The sequence below is a fragment of the Cylas formicarius genome, unplaced genomic scaffold (genome assembly GCF_029955315.1).
Source record: "Cylas formicarius isolate icCylForm1 unplaced genomic scaffold, icCylForm1.1 PGA_scaffold_7__23_contigs__length_41026272, whole genome shotgun sequence".
Taxonomy (NCBI): domain Eukaryota; kingdom Metazoa; phylum Arthropoda; class Insecta; order Coleoptera; family Brentidae; genus Cylas; species Cylas formicarius.
The window spans coordinates 23,901,598-23,917,329 of record NW_026844352.1 but is presented as its reverse complement, the minus strand read 5'-3'; the positions used below and the strand labels follow the sequence as shown (position 1 = coordinate 23,917,329).

Here is a 15,732-nt window from a genome sequence, read left to right as displayed (position 1 = left end):
CCTATATAAATAAAATGTGGGCCTTTTAGTTTACTATTTATTTTCTCACTAGGTGAGAAAATAAAATCCATCAATTATCATGTTGGATGATAAATGATGAATTCACCAATACACAAACCTACATTTAACCCGAAAAAACAAGGATACCGGACCAAATATACCTTAACAAAATCTGGCTGTTTTGATATTTTGATGTGAATACTGCTGTTCAAAAAATAGGGTTTGTTTAATCGTAATATGCTTTTCTTGTCTATACATGATCTTTAATTATTTAACAATAAGAGGGTTAATAAATAATTCAGTTTCATTAAGCGAAATCTGTGAGATGAGAAGCCAAGAAGAATAGTGAATCACAGTGAACAGATAGCAAAGATATTATTGGTAAATAAAATATCAATAATTTGAATTGAATTATGAATATATGGTAAGTAAAGATGAAGCAATTAAGATACAATTTTCGTTAGCTATGTTAGGTACTCTGAGCAGTCTGTTGTAGCAAGATGATACACTTTATTTAACTTTCTCTACATATTACGTTAAAAAATATAATTGTATTTTATTTTGCATCCCAAAAATAGCTCGGTGCCTATAGAAATACTTTGTGTAAACTTAATGCTCCTTTTGGCATATACGGACCAAGAATTTTTGATCCATTATTAACATCAGTCGTTCCTGCGTATAGAAAATATAAGACACCTGCAATAATGTTATTTTTAAATCATTTCATACACAGAGACACACATCCCCACAACAATAAGAGTATTTTACATAATTTATCAAATATAGGATAGGGTTTATTGGTGTCTTAAAAATTTACAGTTAAAAGAAACAACACCACATTATTCCATTCGCCCAAGGGATCTCCTAAAACGTTGAACTGAAATATAATTTACTTATTGGTAATCGTTAATTCCACCAAGTAATTAGTTGATTTCCGTGATAAGATGCATATTATATTATGGTTGGTAATATGAAATTTTACTAGAGGTGCTCATATTTGTTTCTGTGTCATTATAGTCACGTAGGTGTAGGCGGCCTTCAGTACCTGCAATGTTCGTTCGGTTTTCGTTCATCCCGTGTTAGGGAAAAATATATTATTTGGTAGTATTACCATCAAAGATGATTGAAGAGTCATCTCGTCAAACGGTCCTTTGGTCATGGTTAAAGGTTTCTGAGATCGCATCATCATTACGAGCAACATCTTCTGTGCTGGTTTGTCGTGTTCGTACCACGAGCTTTCATAAATTGCATCTCCAATTGCTATACTCTGTTAAAAAACCTTAATGATTTAGGATACCACAACTAGGGGAAGAATAACGTGGGGAATAAGTCACCTGCATTTTAATTTCATTTGAGCTCCATCCCAAAGCTAATATGTATACAACCAGGAAGCTACAATAAAATAATCTACCAATTCTCATTAAGTATGATTTCTCCTGCAATAAAAATTAAAATGCTAATTAATAATACATTTCAATACAATAGTAGTGTACGCAAGTTCCGACTTGTACGTAAACTACTATTAGTTGTTAGTTATTCTGTTTAATATCAAAAGAATATTAATTTCAAATTTTATTAATTAAAGATTTACCTTAATTATCCTTAAGGTCACTAAGGCTATATTTAGCGATATAGTTGTATACTCTATCATGATGAGGTACTTAATAGATTCATTCAAATCTTCTACAAAGCTAAAATTATAGATGCAATGATGAATAAGATGTTAGAAAATTATGTAATTCCCTTTAATCCAAAATCAACAGTTTATTTATGACACGTTATTTACAATGGGAAAATACAGAGTGTCTCAAAATTAGTGGTTCAAACTATACCAGCAAATTCTAGGTAAAAAATAAGCACTAGTTTTCTATATAAGCATATGTCGAGAAACGTCCTCCAACGGAGCCCTGTGAGTTGAGAGAAAGTTTTTAAATTTTAGTGCTGGATCTGACTTTAAAATTATAAATATCAAATTTGGCAAGGGCGCAACTTTTGAGAGGTACGGGTAACAAAAACTGCAATTAATTTTTGTGGGTTGATGTTTAGAAATTTTTTGCAAAATCGGAAAAGTTATGTTGTGTTACAAGAAAAAAGTACGCTCTTTCGCGGAAAATGGATGGATCAAAAATTGAAAAGTATGGCTTGAAACAAGATTGATGGGTTTGTAATTGGTTGATTTTCATTTGATGGCTCACTAGCAGGCCATTTTTATAAAATAGCATTAACCAGTAAGGTTAATTCATAATTCGGTATTGAATGCAATGTAAGTTCTAAAAACACATTTCCATTATTTTGAATATATAGCCGCTATCTTATTCTTATCTTATTTTAAGATGCCCGAAGAATCTCGGTCCTTATTTGATTTCCACCAACATCAATTCGACTTAATAACTCTTCTATACTCTCTTCTTCTGTGGCATAAATAAAATTTCACCTATTACTCCATAGACAATTCAGCGACTGAGCCCACCAATCTCTACCTATCCACTTGTTCGCAAAATTGTTTTACACCCGGCCCCAAATAAGTTGATGCTCCATTCAGCCAGGTGATCATTGGCTTTAATCTATTTGGAAAAATGAAGGGACCTATTAATGTATTATTCACGATACCTGCCCAAACATTAATAAAAGACCCATGCTGAAAGTTGGTTATTTTAGTTTGATAATTGACAATCCACCGGTAAAATTCTAAATGATTTGGAAAGTCTTTGGGTGTTAAGTTCTGAACTTTTAGATAAGTTAATGCATTTCTGTCATTCTACAAAGCTAAAAGTTCATTTTTCTACTCCCTTCTGTAAAATTTCCAATTATACACCAATCTAGCGTGCGAGAAGAGTCACTTTACCAAGTCAGTTTCTTGTCCCACGGATCCGAGCCTCTTCGGACATTTCCGGGATATTTCCGCACGGGTTTGGCAACAATCGGATATTTTCGGAGATTTTACAGCACGGCTAGAATTTTGACGTTTGTCAATTCTAACAATCATATCAGTGAATGTATTCCTGCTGTTTTGCAAATATGTACCCAAAAACTAAAGGTCATAGAAGAAGCATAATATGCAACACGTCGGTAAACTTTTTACGTCATTCGTTTATTAATCACGAGGGGAACGAGTGCTTCATAAACTCCTGGCTTAAATGCCGTTTACCACACAATAATTTATGGAAAAACGTCAATGTGCAGAGGTTCCCGTAGGCCTTCAGTGCTCCGAGATTGACTAACCGATTCATGTTCCGCTAGATTTCTATCTAAGCTTGAAAATACTCTCGGAAGTGGTTATCTTCTTTGTGGAAAAAACGGTAAATAAAATGAATAAATGCCAATTCACAGTTCGAAAAACGCTTCACACTTAAAAAAAATCAAATTAAAAAATAATCGGATACAATATGAACAAAAAACACTACAAATGTCAAAGTGGCAACAAAATAACAAGCCAATCAATGACAGTGCGTTTTTGAAAACCGTTTTCCTCGAAAACAGCCCATCCTAGCGATATATGGGGTTGCTTTCGGACTCATTGTCTTTGGAATCAGACCTAACATTGGATCATTCTGTTTACAGAAAAACTACTCACACACACTGATACCTGAATGCATAACCATATCACCATCCGGTCCGAAAATCATCGGTTATCAATCTCTTGTTTACTGGTCGGTGAATTAAAACACCTTACATTTGCTTGAGGTATTAAGCGTTTCATCACAAAATATACTTCACCACAAGTTTCCACTAGTTTACAGCATTCCATGCATATGTGGCATAGAATACGTCGGGGAGACCGGGTGAAAAATATCAACTAGGCCCAAAGAACATGAAAGAGCCTTAAATAAACTTATCTGCAGTTGCCGAACACAATCACGAAACCGGACATAAAATTTTATTCGATAAAACTAAAATTCCTGCATGTAATCAATTCTCTACCAACGAAAAATCCGAGAATCTATTGAAATCTATAAACAACCAAACAATGTTAACCGCGACTCAGGTCTTTACCTTCACCAATATGGTATTGTCATCCGAGACAATGTTCAATATTACAGTAGCCTTTGAACGTTTCTTTGAAAAATTAAAGGTGTACCTTTTTCTTGTATCAAAACACAATTTATCCTGGTTGATAAGTGAAAAGTCTAAACACAACAAAAAAGTTGTAGACCACAAAAAAGTTGAGAAGCTTTTATTATCTGCAGCTTTCAAAGGTTAACTCTCTGACGAAAATTTGACGTTTATAATTTTAAAATTAGATTCAGCATGCCAAAATTACTAAAACGCTTACATTTCGAAACTTTGTCTAAAGTCTTTCGAAAATATTAATTAAAAAAAGACATTTTTAGGTTCATTACTTATAGTTTAGCCTATTAACCTCTACATCCGAGACTACGTACCTCACAACTAAAGGCATTAATATCTGTGTGAACGAATTATTATTTGATGCGAAATTAGTTTTTATATAGACGCATTGCAAAAATTGTAAGCGATATTTTAATAATACAATTTAATTTCGATTTTCGCACTTTGGAATAGTTTTGATTATTTGCTGCAGCTAGCAATGTCGATCTATTTTTAAACATAGAGCCATATTCTTTTAAATATGATTGAATAATAATAATAAATGCATTTTTAAATTTAAAAAAAAATCGAAAGATATTTTTTGGGAATGAGAAGCATGATCAAATTAGAAAGGAGAACTAACCAAAGCTCAGTTAGTCAGCTCTGCGTTCGAAATCACATCTTAACTACGTAGAATCTGACTCCATGCAATTATCTTTAGTTAGTAATCTTTAACACGCCTATCGAAAATAGTTTTGCGGTTCTAATATATTATGCACGTAAATTGTTATGACATTAACTACCGTTGAAGCAAATGTGAAATACGCATTTCCTTACCTAATGAGCTGTCGGTGTTCTTTTGCCAACTTTTTCAATTTACTCATAACGTCTTCTCCTTGAACCATCATTTTCCTAAATTTGGTCTGCAGAACTTTCAACATTGATGACATAAAAATAACGCAAGAAAGAATAATATTAGTCGAGACGCTTATCGTATTCAGAAAAGTCCCGCCGATGTCATCGAACGCCAGTAAGAGTGTTTCATATTTTACCGGATCCACATTATGATAGTATAATTCATATATGACTGGCTTTATCAAAGTTTCATTGTATGCTTTGTTATGCCTTTCTATGCTTAGTCTGGTCACTATATTTTCCACAACAGCAAATACGAATAAAATCAAGTGGCAAATAAAATGTATTACGTTGACATTGGTGCAAAACTTTACTTGTTCTAAATGAGTTTCCAATATTTCTGGGTCCTCAGACGCGTTGATCTTTTTCTCTTCTTCCTGCACAAACGTGATTATTCGTCGAATATTCTTCGTTTGGCAAAGCACAACCTTGAGCATGATAGTGAATATGGTGATTAAATAAGTAATATTCAAACTTATTTTGTCTTTTTTTTCTGCTGAATTGTTTACTCCAGTCAGACCGACGGCGACCCAGGTGAACATGGAGGATATGAAGAGCACCATATAAATATGAATACACAGGGAGTAGAAAAAGTAGAGCTTTCGCAGAATTGAATTCGATGTTAAATGGTTTCGCCATACACCAACTACTACCATGATACATTTAGGGAAGTTTAAGATCTCTCTATTGGGAGCCATCTCCTCGTGTACTATTTGGCAGATTGAAGATTTCACGCGAAAAGAAATTTTCTATTAAGAGTTACTAAAGAGTTGGATATATTTGTTTCTTGTGGTTTTTATGCCAAATTATATCTAAAACCCGTGTTGTTTTGTGTTCGAATAAAATATACGGTATAAAGGTGAAATATTGAGCACGAAGCCTGACTCGTAGTTTTATATATAATGTCAGTATTTTTATCCAAATAGAGCAATAAGCTCCGGACTTGCCCAGCCTTCTGAGAAATATAAACCATTTCGTATTGGAAAAATGCAAAGGCAAGGAATATTTCTATATACATATACAAAGACATTGACAAAGTACTCAGTTGCGATTAATTCTTAATTGTGTCTTTAATTAAACTGGAATATGCTTGAGATAATTGAAAATTAGTAGGGAAATTTAGCAGACGGGATTATTAAAAATACTTCGACATTTTCTGGTTTGTACATTCAAAAACCGATATTTTGTTTTATAAATTAGTTACTTACGCCAAATTGATTCAATTCTTATAAAGTTCACGAACTAATTATTTATTAGGTCTACCAACATTGATTTGCTAGCAAGAGGCTAAAAATGGTTACCACATTTCACAAATTACTCGGAGACTACAATATTGTAACTTTAAGTTTATAGTTGGAAGCCGGCTCTGTCGTCTGCTTTTATTAAAATATTATTGTCATGATTACAGGGTACCTATATGGAAAAACCGCAACAGTCTTTCCCAGTAATCATTGAAACCTATAAATCGACTTGTCGCTCTATGCACGCATATAAACTTGCTTCAGAAACCTCCCACATTTTCTATTATTAAGGTAATGATTTTGGGTGAGATGATTTAACGTTGATACTGTACTACGTATGAAGTTCAATTAGATAAGAAAATGGTCTAGATGTTAATATATTGGCGGAGCACTACTTCGCTGAATATCTTTTAACGTAATTAATTGTTTTTGAACTCGCGGGATAAAAGTGATATATGCTATGTTTAGTTGTAGACGTTCAAATAGTATATCCCGTCGCGCTGGTTGAAAAATGCAGTTTTTCATGACATTATTCATAAATTATGCATAGACTATCCCTAGCAATTACTTATGACAGTTTTGGAAAGCATGAGAGAAAAGAATGTAAGAAAAAATGTTTAATAAGGGAATACAACTTTTGTTTCTGAATGTTTAAAAAAAATACTAATTCATTTTTTAAAAATTTACTATTTTTAATTTTTTATGTATGAGTGTATGTATTGCAAGGTTTCGATTGCTTGGATCCGCATCAAATTTGTTTTTTCATATGCAACCCATTTAGATCACTAGTTCACGAAGTTTTCTATAGAGATTAGACAATTTTAAGGGAAAAGAAGTATGAAGAAGCCATATAGGCACAAATCGTTATCAACCAACTAACCAAACTGCGCATAAGCAGGCAAATCTGTTGCATTGCAGAGAAATCTATTACACATTATCACATTTAATTTCATAAAAATTAATGTATTTAAAAATCATACCTAAAATGGATCCAAGATATTTATCTCATAGGTACGTATATTAACAAAATAACATTTTTATGATATAGAGTGCTATAAAAAAAAATAACGCGATAGAGCAAAAATATAGCGTTTTTTAGAAAACGCCCCCCCCCCCCAAAATATACAAATAAGCAAACAGCTTTCAAACATCAAATTCACTCACTGTAGACCTGTGTAGGGTAATACAAAAACAAGAAACTATTTTGATGTCGGGTGGCCACACTGAAGAGGCTTAACATCCATTTCATGTCTAGGGAACGTAATTTTTTTAACATAAAATCTTAAAAATTTCACTTTAGTGTTTTATGGCATACAACGTCAGCGTCCTCAGTACTTATTTTTCCTAATAAAGTTGAAATAGTACGATTCCAATTCAGATTATTTGATGTGGTATTTCTGCGTCATGAGTGTGACATATGTATAGGTTGCTTTTAAGACCTAAAAAATAAGTAAATGGTTATACCACATTATTTGAGTTTAAATTGGAGTTCAACTGCGACTACTCTGACTGTTTCAGCCAACACTTCAGGACCGAAAGAATCGAGAATAATTTTTATGGATTATTTCCCATGTTGTTATGCTTACCGTCAAGGATGACTGAATTGACATTTCCCCAAACGGACCCCTAGTAATCAGCAAAGGTTTTTGCGCTCTGGCCATCATAATAAGCAAGGCAGTTTTAACCTTTTGACTTTGATCGTACCAAGGACTCTCATAAATTGCGTACGCTATTGCCTCGCTCTACAATAATATATAGTACTTACAAAACCACAGAGTATATTGACAATAAAAGCGAAATACCTACGCAAAGGGATATACAGCAAGGTTTCTTAGTAATTTTTAATTTTTTACTTGTGCCGGTAAAGGGCAACGAGATAACGCATTACTGAAATTTGAACATAATATATTAGTAGGTCGGCAGAGAGAATATGATGGAAATTATTTTCGAGATTCTAAAATGGCCAGCAGAAGGCGTAATTGTTATTCTGAATTTCAAAGCTCGGTTTCTAGAAAAATTTCTAATAAATAATAAAAGTAAATTAAAAATAATTTTTTTTTTGTTTAATGCCTTTCTCTGAAAAAGGATACTTGCAACGATAGGAGTTTATTTAAGTAATTGGATAGTTTAATAAGGGCCAAAAAAACTCAGGGAAACCGCATCTCGATGTTATCATCCCAACCTGACATATGAATAAAAAAATTTAAAGATAATATTGGAGAGACCAGACGAAAAATATCACCTAGGCTCAAAGAACATGAAAGAGCCTTCTGACTAAGACAACTTATCAGCAATGGCCGAACACAATCATGAAACAGGACATAAAATTATATTCTATTCTATAGAAATCTATAAGCAACCTCACAATTTTAACCGCGACTCAGGTCTCTACATGTCACCAATATGGGAATCCGTCATAAGAGACGGCGTTAGCTCCGCCTTCCTCAAATAATATAAAAACAGGTACCGAGTAAAATACGAGCCAGTTTCAGTCAAGCTCTGAAGAAGCCAACAGGATGATTGGCGAAACGTCAGCAAGTTCGACTCAACAAAAACCGACGCAGGAGGAAACCAAAAATTTTATAAAAAGTATTACAGTAGCCTGTGGAAGTTTCTTTGAAAAATTAAAAAAAAACTAGAATTTTGGAAAACATTTCCACTTTACTGGTAATTATTAATGTTCAATTATCTCGAACTTTTTTGGAATTTGAATTCATTTGAGCCGGGCGCTCAGTGTGTGCAGGCCCTGTGAAGGACAATTCGTGAGTTTGGAGGGAGTGTAGGGGAGACCGACTGCCGAGGCATAGCGAATCAGCCTTCCAACACCCACTTCCAGAATGTTGATACTATTTCCTGTGTCCACTCCCAGAATTTCCTTTCGGAGTTGACAGTCGACAAGTACATGCAGAGGAGTTTCATCCGCTGCATTGCATCTTGGACATAATACATCTTGTCTAATGCCAATGTTCCTAAGACGCTTTCTTGTTGATCACTGTTCAGTTATCAGCATAATAGTCAGCGTCAGCTGATTCCTGTTGAGCCCGATAAGGTTGGGAGCAAAAGTCCTTGACGGCCCCTGAAAGAGGGCTTTAGTGTGTCTCATACCTTCGGTTTCCTTGACATTTTATTTTTAAATTACGGTTATAATTTTTTCCAAAAAAACGTTCTCTTTTGCGATGCTGGCAAAAAACGGTACCTGGTCTGCAATGTTAGGAATCACAATCGCATCAGTCATAGTACCAGTGACTTTTTAACTACTCTAAATTTATTAAAATGTGGATAACATTTTTGCAGATATGAAAATTTTAAAATTTTAAGTTCCAAAAACCTCCTAGTGGCCATTTCACAAACTCGAAAATAAATTAGAGCATTTTGTCTAGGTCGATTTTTTTATTCCTGTTTTTTTTGGGAGCGTTAGTTTCCGTAATGCAGTATCATCTTACTTGCTTAGTTTGTCGGTTGACTCTGTGCTGAATTTCCTTAGAACTATTAATTGTATCGCCTTTGGGATGTCGTGTACCTTCAATTAAGTCAATTAGAATGATGTAGGATAGTAGGCCTACGAGAGGCTGAGATATCATTTCGAGAAATTGGAAACATTATTGGTAGAAAAGGTAGATCGGTGATGTAAACTTGGACAGAGTGGTCTGTAGAGCATCTTTAAAGAATATCAAAAAAATCTTAAGACAACTATGGTTTGGATACACTTTTACTTTCAAAATATTATATTGCCATATATAGAAGGTTTGTGTATTATTGAACACCCTGTATATTAAGACATTTTTTAATTCCTCTGAAATTAACCTACACTGCTACTAAGAATAAGTATATCTATGTTACCGATGTTTGTGTTTTATCCATGGGAATTGACTTTAGTGGCATGTGTTGATATTTCAAAAATAAGTAAATAAAGAGTGGTAAAAAACTAAAATTAAAAATTTGAATGAAAAAATCGCCTGGATCACTCTATTTTTATAATTTTATTTCGCTGAGAAACTTTGCAGATATACAAGAACCTGCAAGAAATATTGTTTTAAGCGAATAACAATTTTTTTTAACAATTTCAAGACCTATCAATCTCATTTTTTCTGAATGCAAATAATAAAGTAGTTTTATTTGATGTTAGCATTATCTTCAATATTTAGTGTTTTTTTTAAACGTTTTATAGACTTGAGATTAAAACAATAGAAAATGACTCTAGTTAGGTGCCATTTGTCGTACGAATTGGGAAACCTTGTCAAAGTCAACCTTTTCGATTACCTTGTCAGCAGAGACTACTAAAGTACATCCCTTTCTAAAGGAAGATATGTAAACTTGCAAACGTCACTTTTGATATAAAATTCAAAATTTGTCAGAAAATGGCAAGACTTAGATATAGGTATATTATGTACAGGGTGACCCGTTTGTAGCTTATCTCGAAACCTACGGGGGTCATAAAAAAAATTAAATACAAAAGTTGTTTCTATTAAAGTGACTTTTTTTAACACAGTTACATTTACATTTTTTTAAAATAGGACACCCTACGTTTGCTTATTAACTTTTTAAACTATTTTCCATCTATAATTTTTACGAAAATAATGCCTTTCTTTAGGCAATGTTCAACTTTAAAATATTTTTGGTGCTCAATCAGAAGATCTAGAGTTTTAGGACGCATATTTTACCAACAAAATTTAACGTCCTTAACATATTTAAACTTATTAATATATATTAATATATACAAAATAATATTTCCCAAACAGAGCATCCAAATTTAATTTGGTGTGCAATCAGTAGATCTAGAATTTTAGGACCCATATTTTACCAACAAAATTTAACATCCGTACGATATTTAAATTTATTAAATTAAATTAAATGAAAATTTCAGGGAGTGGATCCGACAAAACGGACCCATCTCCTGATCAACGAGGAGTCCAGATTTGACCCCGATGTACTTTTTTTATGCAAGTGCAGCAACGAGTTCGCGCGGTAATACACTGTCTGAATGAAACGAATTACAACTCGAATGGCATATATCATTTAAAAATAGCATAAACTATTTGTATTCTTCAAAATGGGGGACATATTGAAAAATTAATTTAGTTAATCTTACTTGTAAGGAGTATGCATTAGTAGTTAGTGTAAATTTTTTGTAATCATTTCACGTAGACATTTAATCGTAGAAATAAGTAATTTGCGAAATTTGGCAACATTGCGCAAAGTTTAATATTCTGTTTTATATCTTAGTAATTTAAATCTGATTCCCAGTTTTTAATTTTATCTGCCAATTAAGCCACAAAATAAGGCCGGTACTATGCTATATAATTGAAATTGTCTGATCTGTCTGATTGATTGATCATTGTCTAAATAAAAGCTAGTATTTGTGAAAATAATAGATGGAAAAAAGTTTAAAAGGTTAATAATCAACCCAAGGATGATAGTTTAAACATAACCTGAATTCTGAAGACGATCGCTAATAAGTTCGAAACGGTGCATCACAGACCCATACTCATATATACTCATATTTGTCTTTGCAAGGACTATCCAAATATGCAATAAAGTGTAGGATGTTTTATTTTAAAAAATGTAACTTTGTTTTACCACCCTGTATATAAAAAGCTGTCGATTAGGAAAAAAAATTAAGGTCATTTTAATAGAAACAACTTTAGTGTTTAAATTATTTTTGTAATCCCCGTAGGTTTCGAGATAAGGTATAGGCCCCTCTTAAACGGACCACTCCGTACATACAGTAATTTCGGAAAGATGACATAGTCGTCATCTTTCCTGATTTCGAGTTATCCAGAATCATTCGGGGAGTGCTTTATTTCAAATTAGAAAATTGTCACTTATCCACGACCTATGTATAAAATAATATAATATTTTAAAAGAACTGTTGAATCCAAACAACTAGTTTTTTCGATATTTTAAGATAATTTCGTAGGAAGAACAGGTAAAAGTGAAGAACTGCTTTTTAAACACAGTGTTCTTAGCAACTTTTTCACGACACTCAGTGGCCATGAGTGAAGGCTAGCTAACAGCATACACGGCTACGTTTCAGGATTGGAATCGTTTCGTCACGATGATTAGAGAAGAGACCGCCAAAAACGGGGAGAAAGGCGAAAATTTCATCTAACTAGGGGCGCTATGAGTTGAGGTGCCATAAGAGTTGGAAGCAGGTAACGACCGGAAACATAAATGCTCAATTCTACATTACAGTACAACCTGCTTTCATTAGAAACATTCGCCGAAAAGCTAATGTCTGACATATGATAGGTCGATATCACCTGGATGCTCTGCATACGTCATGCGCTAAGATTATCCTGATAGAACCTATATTGAGCATGTGTCGATTGCACGAAGAGTTATAGAGTTACAGAATGTGACATGCAGGCATAATTGGTAATTTTTTTTGAAATGTCATCGATTTTTTTAAATTCATTATTTAACCCAACTACTTTGTCAAGTCTTAATAAAATATATTTAGCGAGTGTTTCAATTTCTATGTGACACAGACAAAAATGGTGAACCTGAGCTATAACATGTTATAGATATATAGCCATTTCCGCGGAATTGAAAAATGAAAAAATTGACTTGCGATAAAACTGGTTTAAATTTTTTAAAATGTACCCCCTTGACGTGATAAATGCACACTCAGTTCGTAATCATTTAGGATCAATAGGGAAAAAATTACCTGTTTCCTTACTTCGTTTGCACTGTAACCAAGGACAAACACGTAAGAGATGAAGTAGCTGAAATAGCATAGTATGCCAAATCGCTCCAAGAAGGAATCCGTCTGAAACGAATATAGCAGATAATTGGAATTTTATTGGCTTAAATCGATTGTTTGCCGGTTATTTTAAGTAACTAATACCAAAACCCGAACATTATAATTATATATTCTTTGCTTTTTTTCATTCCCTTAATGCGACAACCAGGTTACTCGATTTTTTGTGATGTTTAGTAATCTGGTTTTACCAGTAGAAGATTGAATGCTTTTGTTGATGGTTGAACTAAACAAATTACATCTCAATAACACAATATCACTAGGAAGGAAACAAATTAATAAGTAAGTAATATCTAATCCTGCACCAAATTATGTATATTAGAATTTTTTCAAGATAATTCTAGTATACATACTAGATATGATTGTTTTATCAACGTGCTAAATAATAAAAACAAGTCTTTAGAGCGTTAAAACATAATTAGAATTTAGGTGGATACTCTACAACTACCTGGGGCAACTTTTCTTGTTAAACTTAAAACTGTTCTGCAGAAGACACAAAATTTGAGTAAATTAGTAATAGTTTTAGTTACTGCCCACTATTATTTCACACTTGTTTGGTTGGGATAGTTTTATTGAAATACTGTAATGTAATTTTATTACCATTGTGAAATTTTGTAGAATTTTCGACAACCCCACCAAAACCCTTACTTTTATTAATAACGTTCGTATTGGAAAACAAAAATGGTTTGGATTTTGACATTACATTGATTTGTGCTAAATAAATTTTGTTTTCGTTCTGTATTTTGTCACTTATGGAGTACGGCAGTGGCATTATGAAAATTGTATTAACAAATGAACTTGTTACCTTTAAGATTTGGAAGGCCGATAAAGCTGCGTTGATGGAAATGGTGATGTATTCAAGTAATATCATGTATTTAACAGAGTTATTTAAATTTTCCACAAACCTAAAACACAGAATGACTAGGTGGTACAGAGGGTTTAATTAATTTTTTCATAGACAATAAGATAAACTAAATTTTAATATAATTTTATTTTATTAACCGTTCGAGTTTGAATTCCTTGGGCTATATATAGGAATATTTTTCAGTTACTAAGTTTACACGCTTCTTGAAAAAACAAATTAAAACGTTTTTTATGAAGACGAATGCTGCCAAAAAAATATTTTAAACATTCCTTTATAATAATTTTCGTTACAGATTTTTACTTTGATGTGTTTTGCTCGAGCGTTAGAACCTATAACATTTTTTTCTCAATCTTGTGCATTAAATGTTACGCGAAGTTGAGTGGAAGACTAGAATCATTTGACATACTCACCAAATTAGTTGTCGATGTTGCCTTACTAAGTTCTTCATCTCATAGTCCGTGCTATGCGGTTTTCTTAATTCAATTTGTAAAGCAATCTCCAGAGTCGGAATAAAAAGTATAAGGCCCATAATAATTAAAGTACATGTACTTAGCAATATAATCAAAACGCCGCCGAAATACCCAAGAAATACAATTAACATTTCATGTTTTGCGGGATTCATTTTTGGAATGTATAGTTCGTATATTACCGGAAGTCTAGATGACGTATTATGTATTTTGTTCCAACGATCGACCTCACTTCTAGCTATAGAATTGTCCCATAACATAAATGCGAGTAAACCCAAGTGGAAAATTACTAATAACGCGTTAACTGTCTCATAAAGTCTAGTTTGTTTGAAATGGGTTTTAAATATTTCGGTGTTTTTGGCGATTATCAGTGCCTTTTCTTTCTCTTCCACAAATGAAATCGTTTGTTGTATACTCTTCTTTTCACAAAATATTGCTTTAATTAATACTACGACTATACCGACTATGTAGAAGGAGTTTGTAATGAGTTTATTATTAATTTCATCAGATCTGTTTTCTTGTTTGAAGGTGTGTACCACCCACAAGATCATCGATATGATTAAGAGGAGCACGTAGCAGTGGACAAATGCCGAATAAAGAAAGTACATTGTTCTAACGTTAAGACTATAGGGAAGTTTAATGCGCCATATGCCAAATGCAACCATACCGAATTTGGGAACCTTCAAAATTGTACGATCTTTCAAGTAGTCGGAACATATCTTGAAAGGCGTATTTTTTTCACCTGCAAATGAATTATAGGTTAGCAAATAAGAGCAACAATCGGCCAAATGCCGTAAATTGTGTTTTCTATGGTGAAATAAGATTTTAATATTTTCCAACCTTAAGTTCTCATTGTTGAATTAACAATTACAAATAATTGATATATATATATATATATATATATATATATATATATATATATATATATATATATATATATATATATATATATATATATATATATATATATATATATATATGTATATTCTCACGTATTGATTCACGGATGGAAAAATGTGATGACACTATATTCCGGGATATATATATATATATATATATATATATATATATATATATATATATATATATATATATATATATATATATATATATATATATATATATATATATATATATATATATATATATATATATATATATATATATATATACTATATATTACTTTTTAAACTTCCTCATTTTGAATTGTATCCTGGATATTTTGTAAGTAATTAGCATTCCAGTAACTTTGTCTCCAAATAGATATGGCCTGGTTATATTAAAAATTTGGAAATTTGATATTTTAAATATATTTACGTCTATTTGGGATTTGATTTCCGAAAAATTTTGGAGTTCATTTTTTCTGTTTTTTTTTTCAAATAGAATAATAGAAACCATTAACTTGAATTGACCCTAGCATATTCATTGCAGAATACT

General features: G+C 32.4%; 2 protein-coding genes and 1 long non-coding RNA gene across 7 annotated transcripts in view; 1 reads left to right on the top strand and 2 right to left on the bottom strand.

Annotated features, from left to right (window-relative positions):
* Positions 1-911: 911 nt before the first annotated feature.
* Positions 912-5,676, bottom strand: LOC132704281 (odorant receptor 30a-like). Of its 2 annotated transcripts, XM_060674169.1 has the most exons (6): positions 5,391-5,676; positions 4,885-5,339; positions 1,592-1,691; positions 1,335-1,436; positions 1,112-1,267; positions 912-1,045 (listed from the first exon to the last, which is right to left on the bottom strand). In XM_060674169.1, exons 1-6 carry the CDS (start codon positions 5,658-5,660, stop codon positions 992-994), a joined length of 1,137 nt encoding a protein of 378 aa, XP_060530152.1. In that variant the 5' UTR covers positions 5,661-5,676; the 3' UTR covers positions 912-991. The 2 variants fall into 2 exon arrangements, with proteins under 2 accessions (XP_060530152.1, XP_060530151.1); XM_060674168.1 differs by having other exon boundaries at positions 4,885-5,676.
* Positions 5,677-6,481: 805 nt separating this feature from the next.
* LOC132704284 (uncharacterized) lies at positions 6,482-7,332 on the top strand. Its single transcript, XR_009619263.1, has 2 exons — positions 6,482-6,618; positions 6,672-7,332. It is a non-coding gene; the product is annotated as an uncharacterized LOC132704284 (long non-coding RNA).
* Positions 7,333-7,380: 48 nt separating this feature from the next.
* Positions 7,381-15,732, bottom strand: part of LOC132704278 (odorant receptor Or2-like) — a 29,730-nt gene continuing 21,378 nt past the window's right edge. Inside the window, exons 2-6 of one of the 4 annotated variants that reach the window (XM_060674161.1) lie at positions 14,239-15,037; positions 13,769-13,868; positions 12,871-12,972; positions 7,790-7,945; positions 7,510-7,642 (exon numbers count right to left, since the gene is read on the bottom strand). In XM_060674161.1, coding sequence (XP_060530144.1) covers positions 7,583-7,642; positions 7,790-7,945; positions 12,871-12,972; positions 13,769-13,868; positions 14,239-15,037 — 1,217 coding nt within the window. In that variant the 3' untranslated portion in view covers positions 7,510-7,582. Of the gene's footprint in view, positions 7,485-7,509; positions 7,643-7,789; positions 7,946-12,870; positions 12,973-13,768; positions 13,869-14,238; positions 15,038-15,732 lie in introns of those variants that run through there. The other 3 variants (XM_060674159.1, XM_060674158.1, XM_060674166.1) reach the window with 3 other exon arrangements.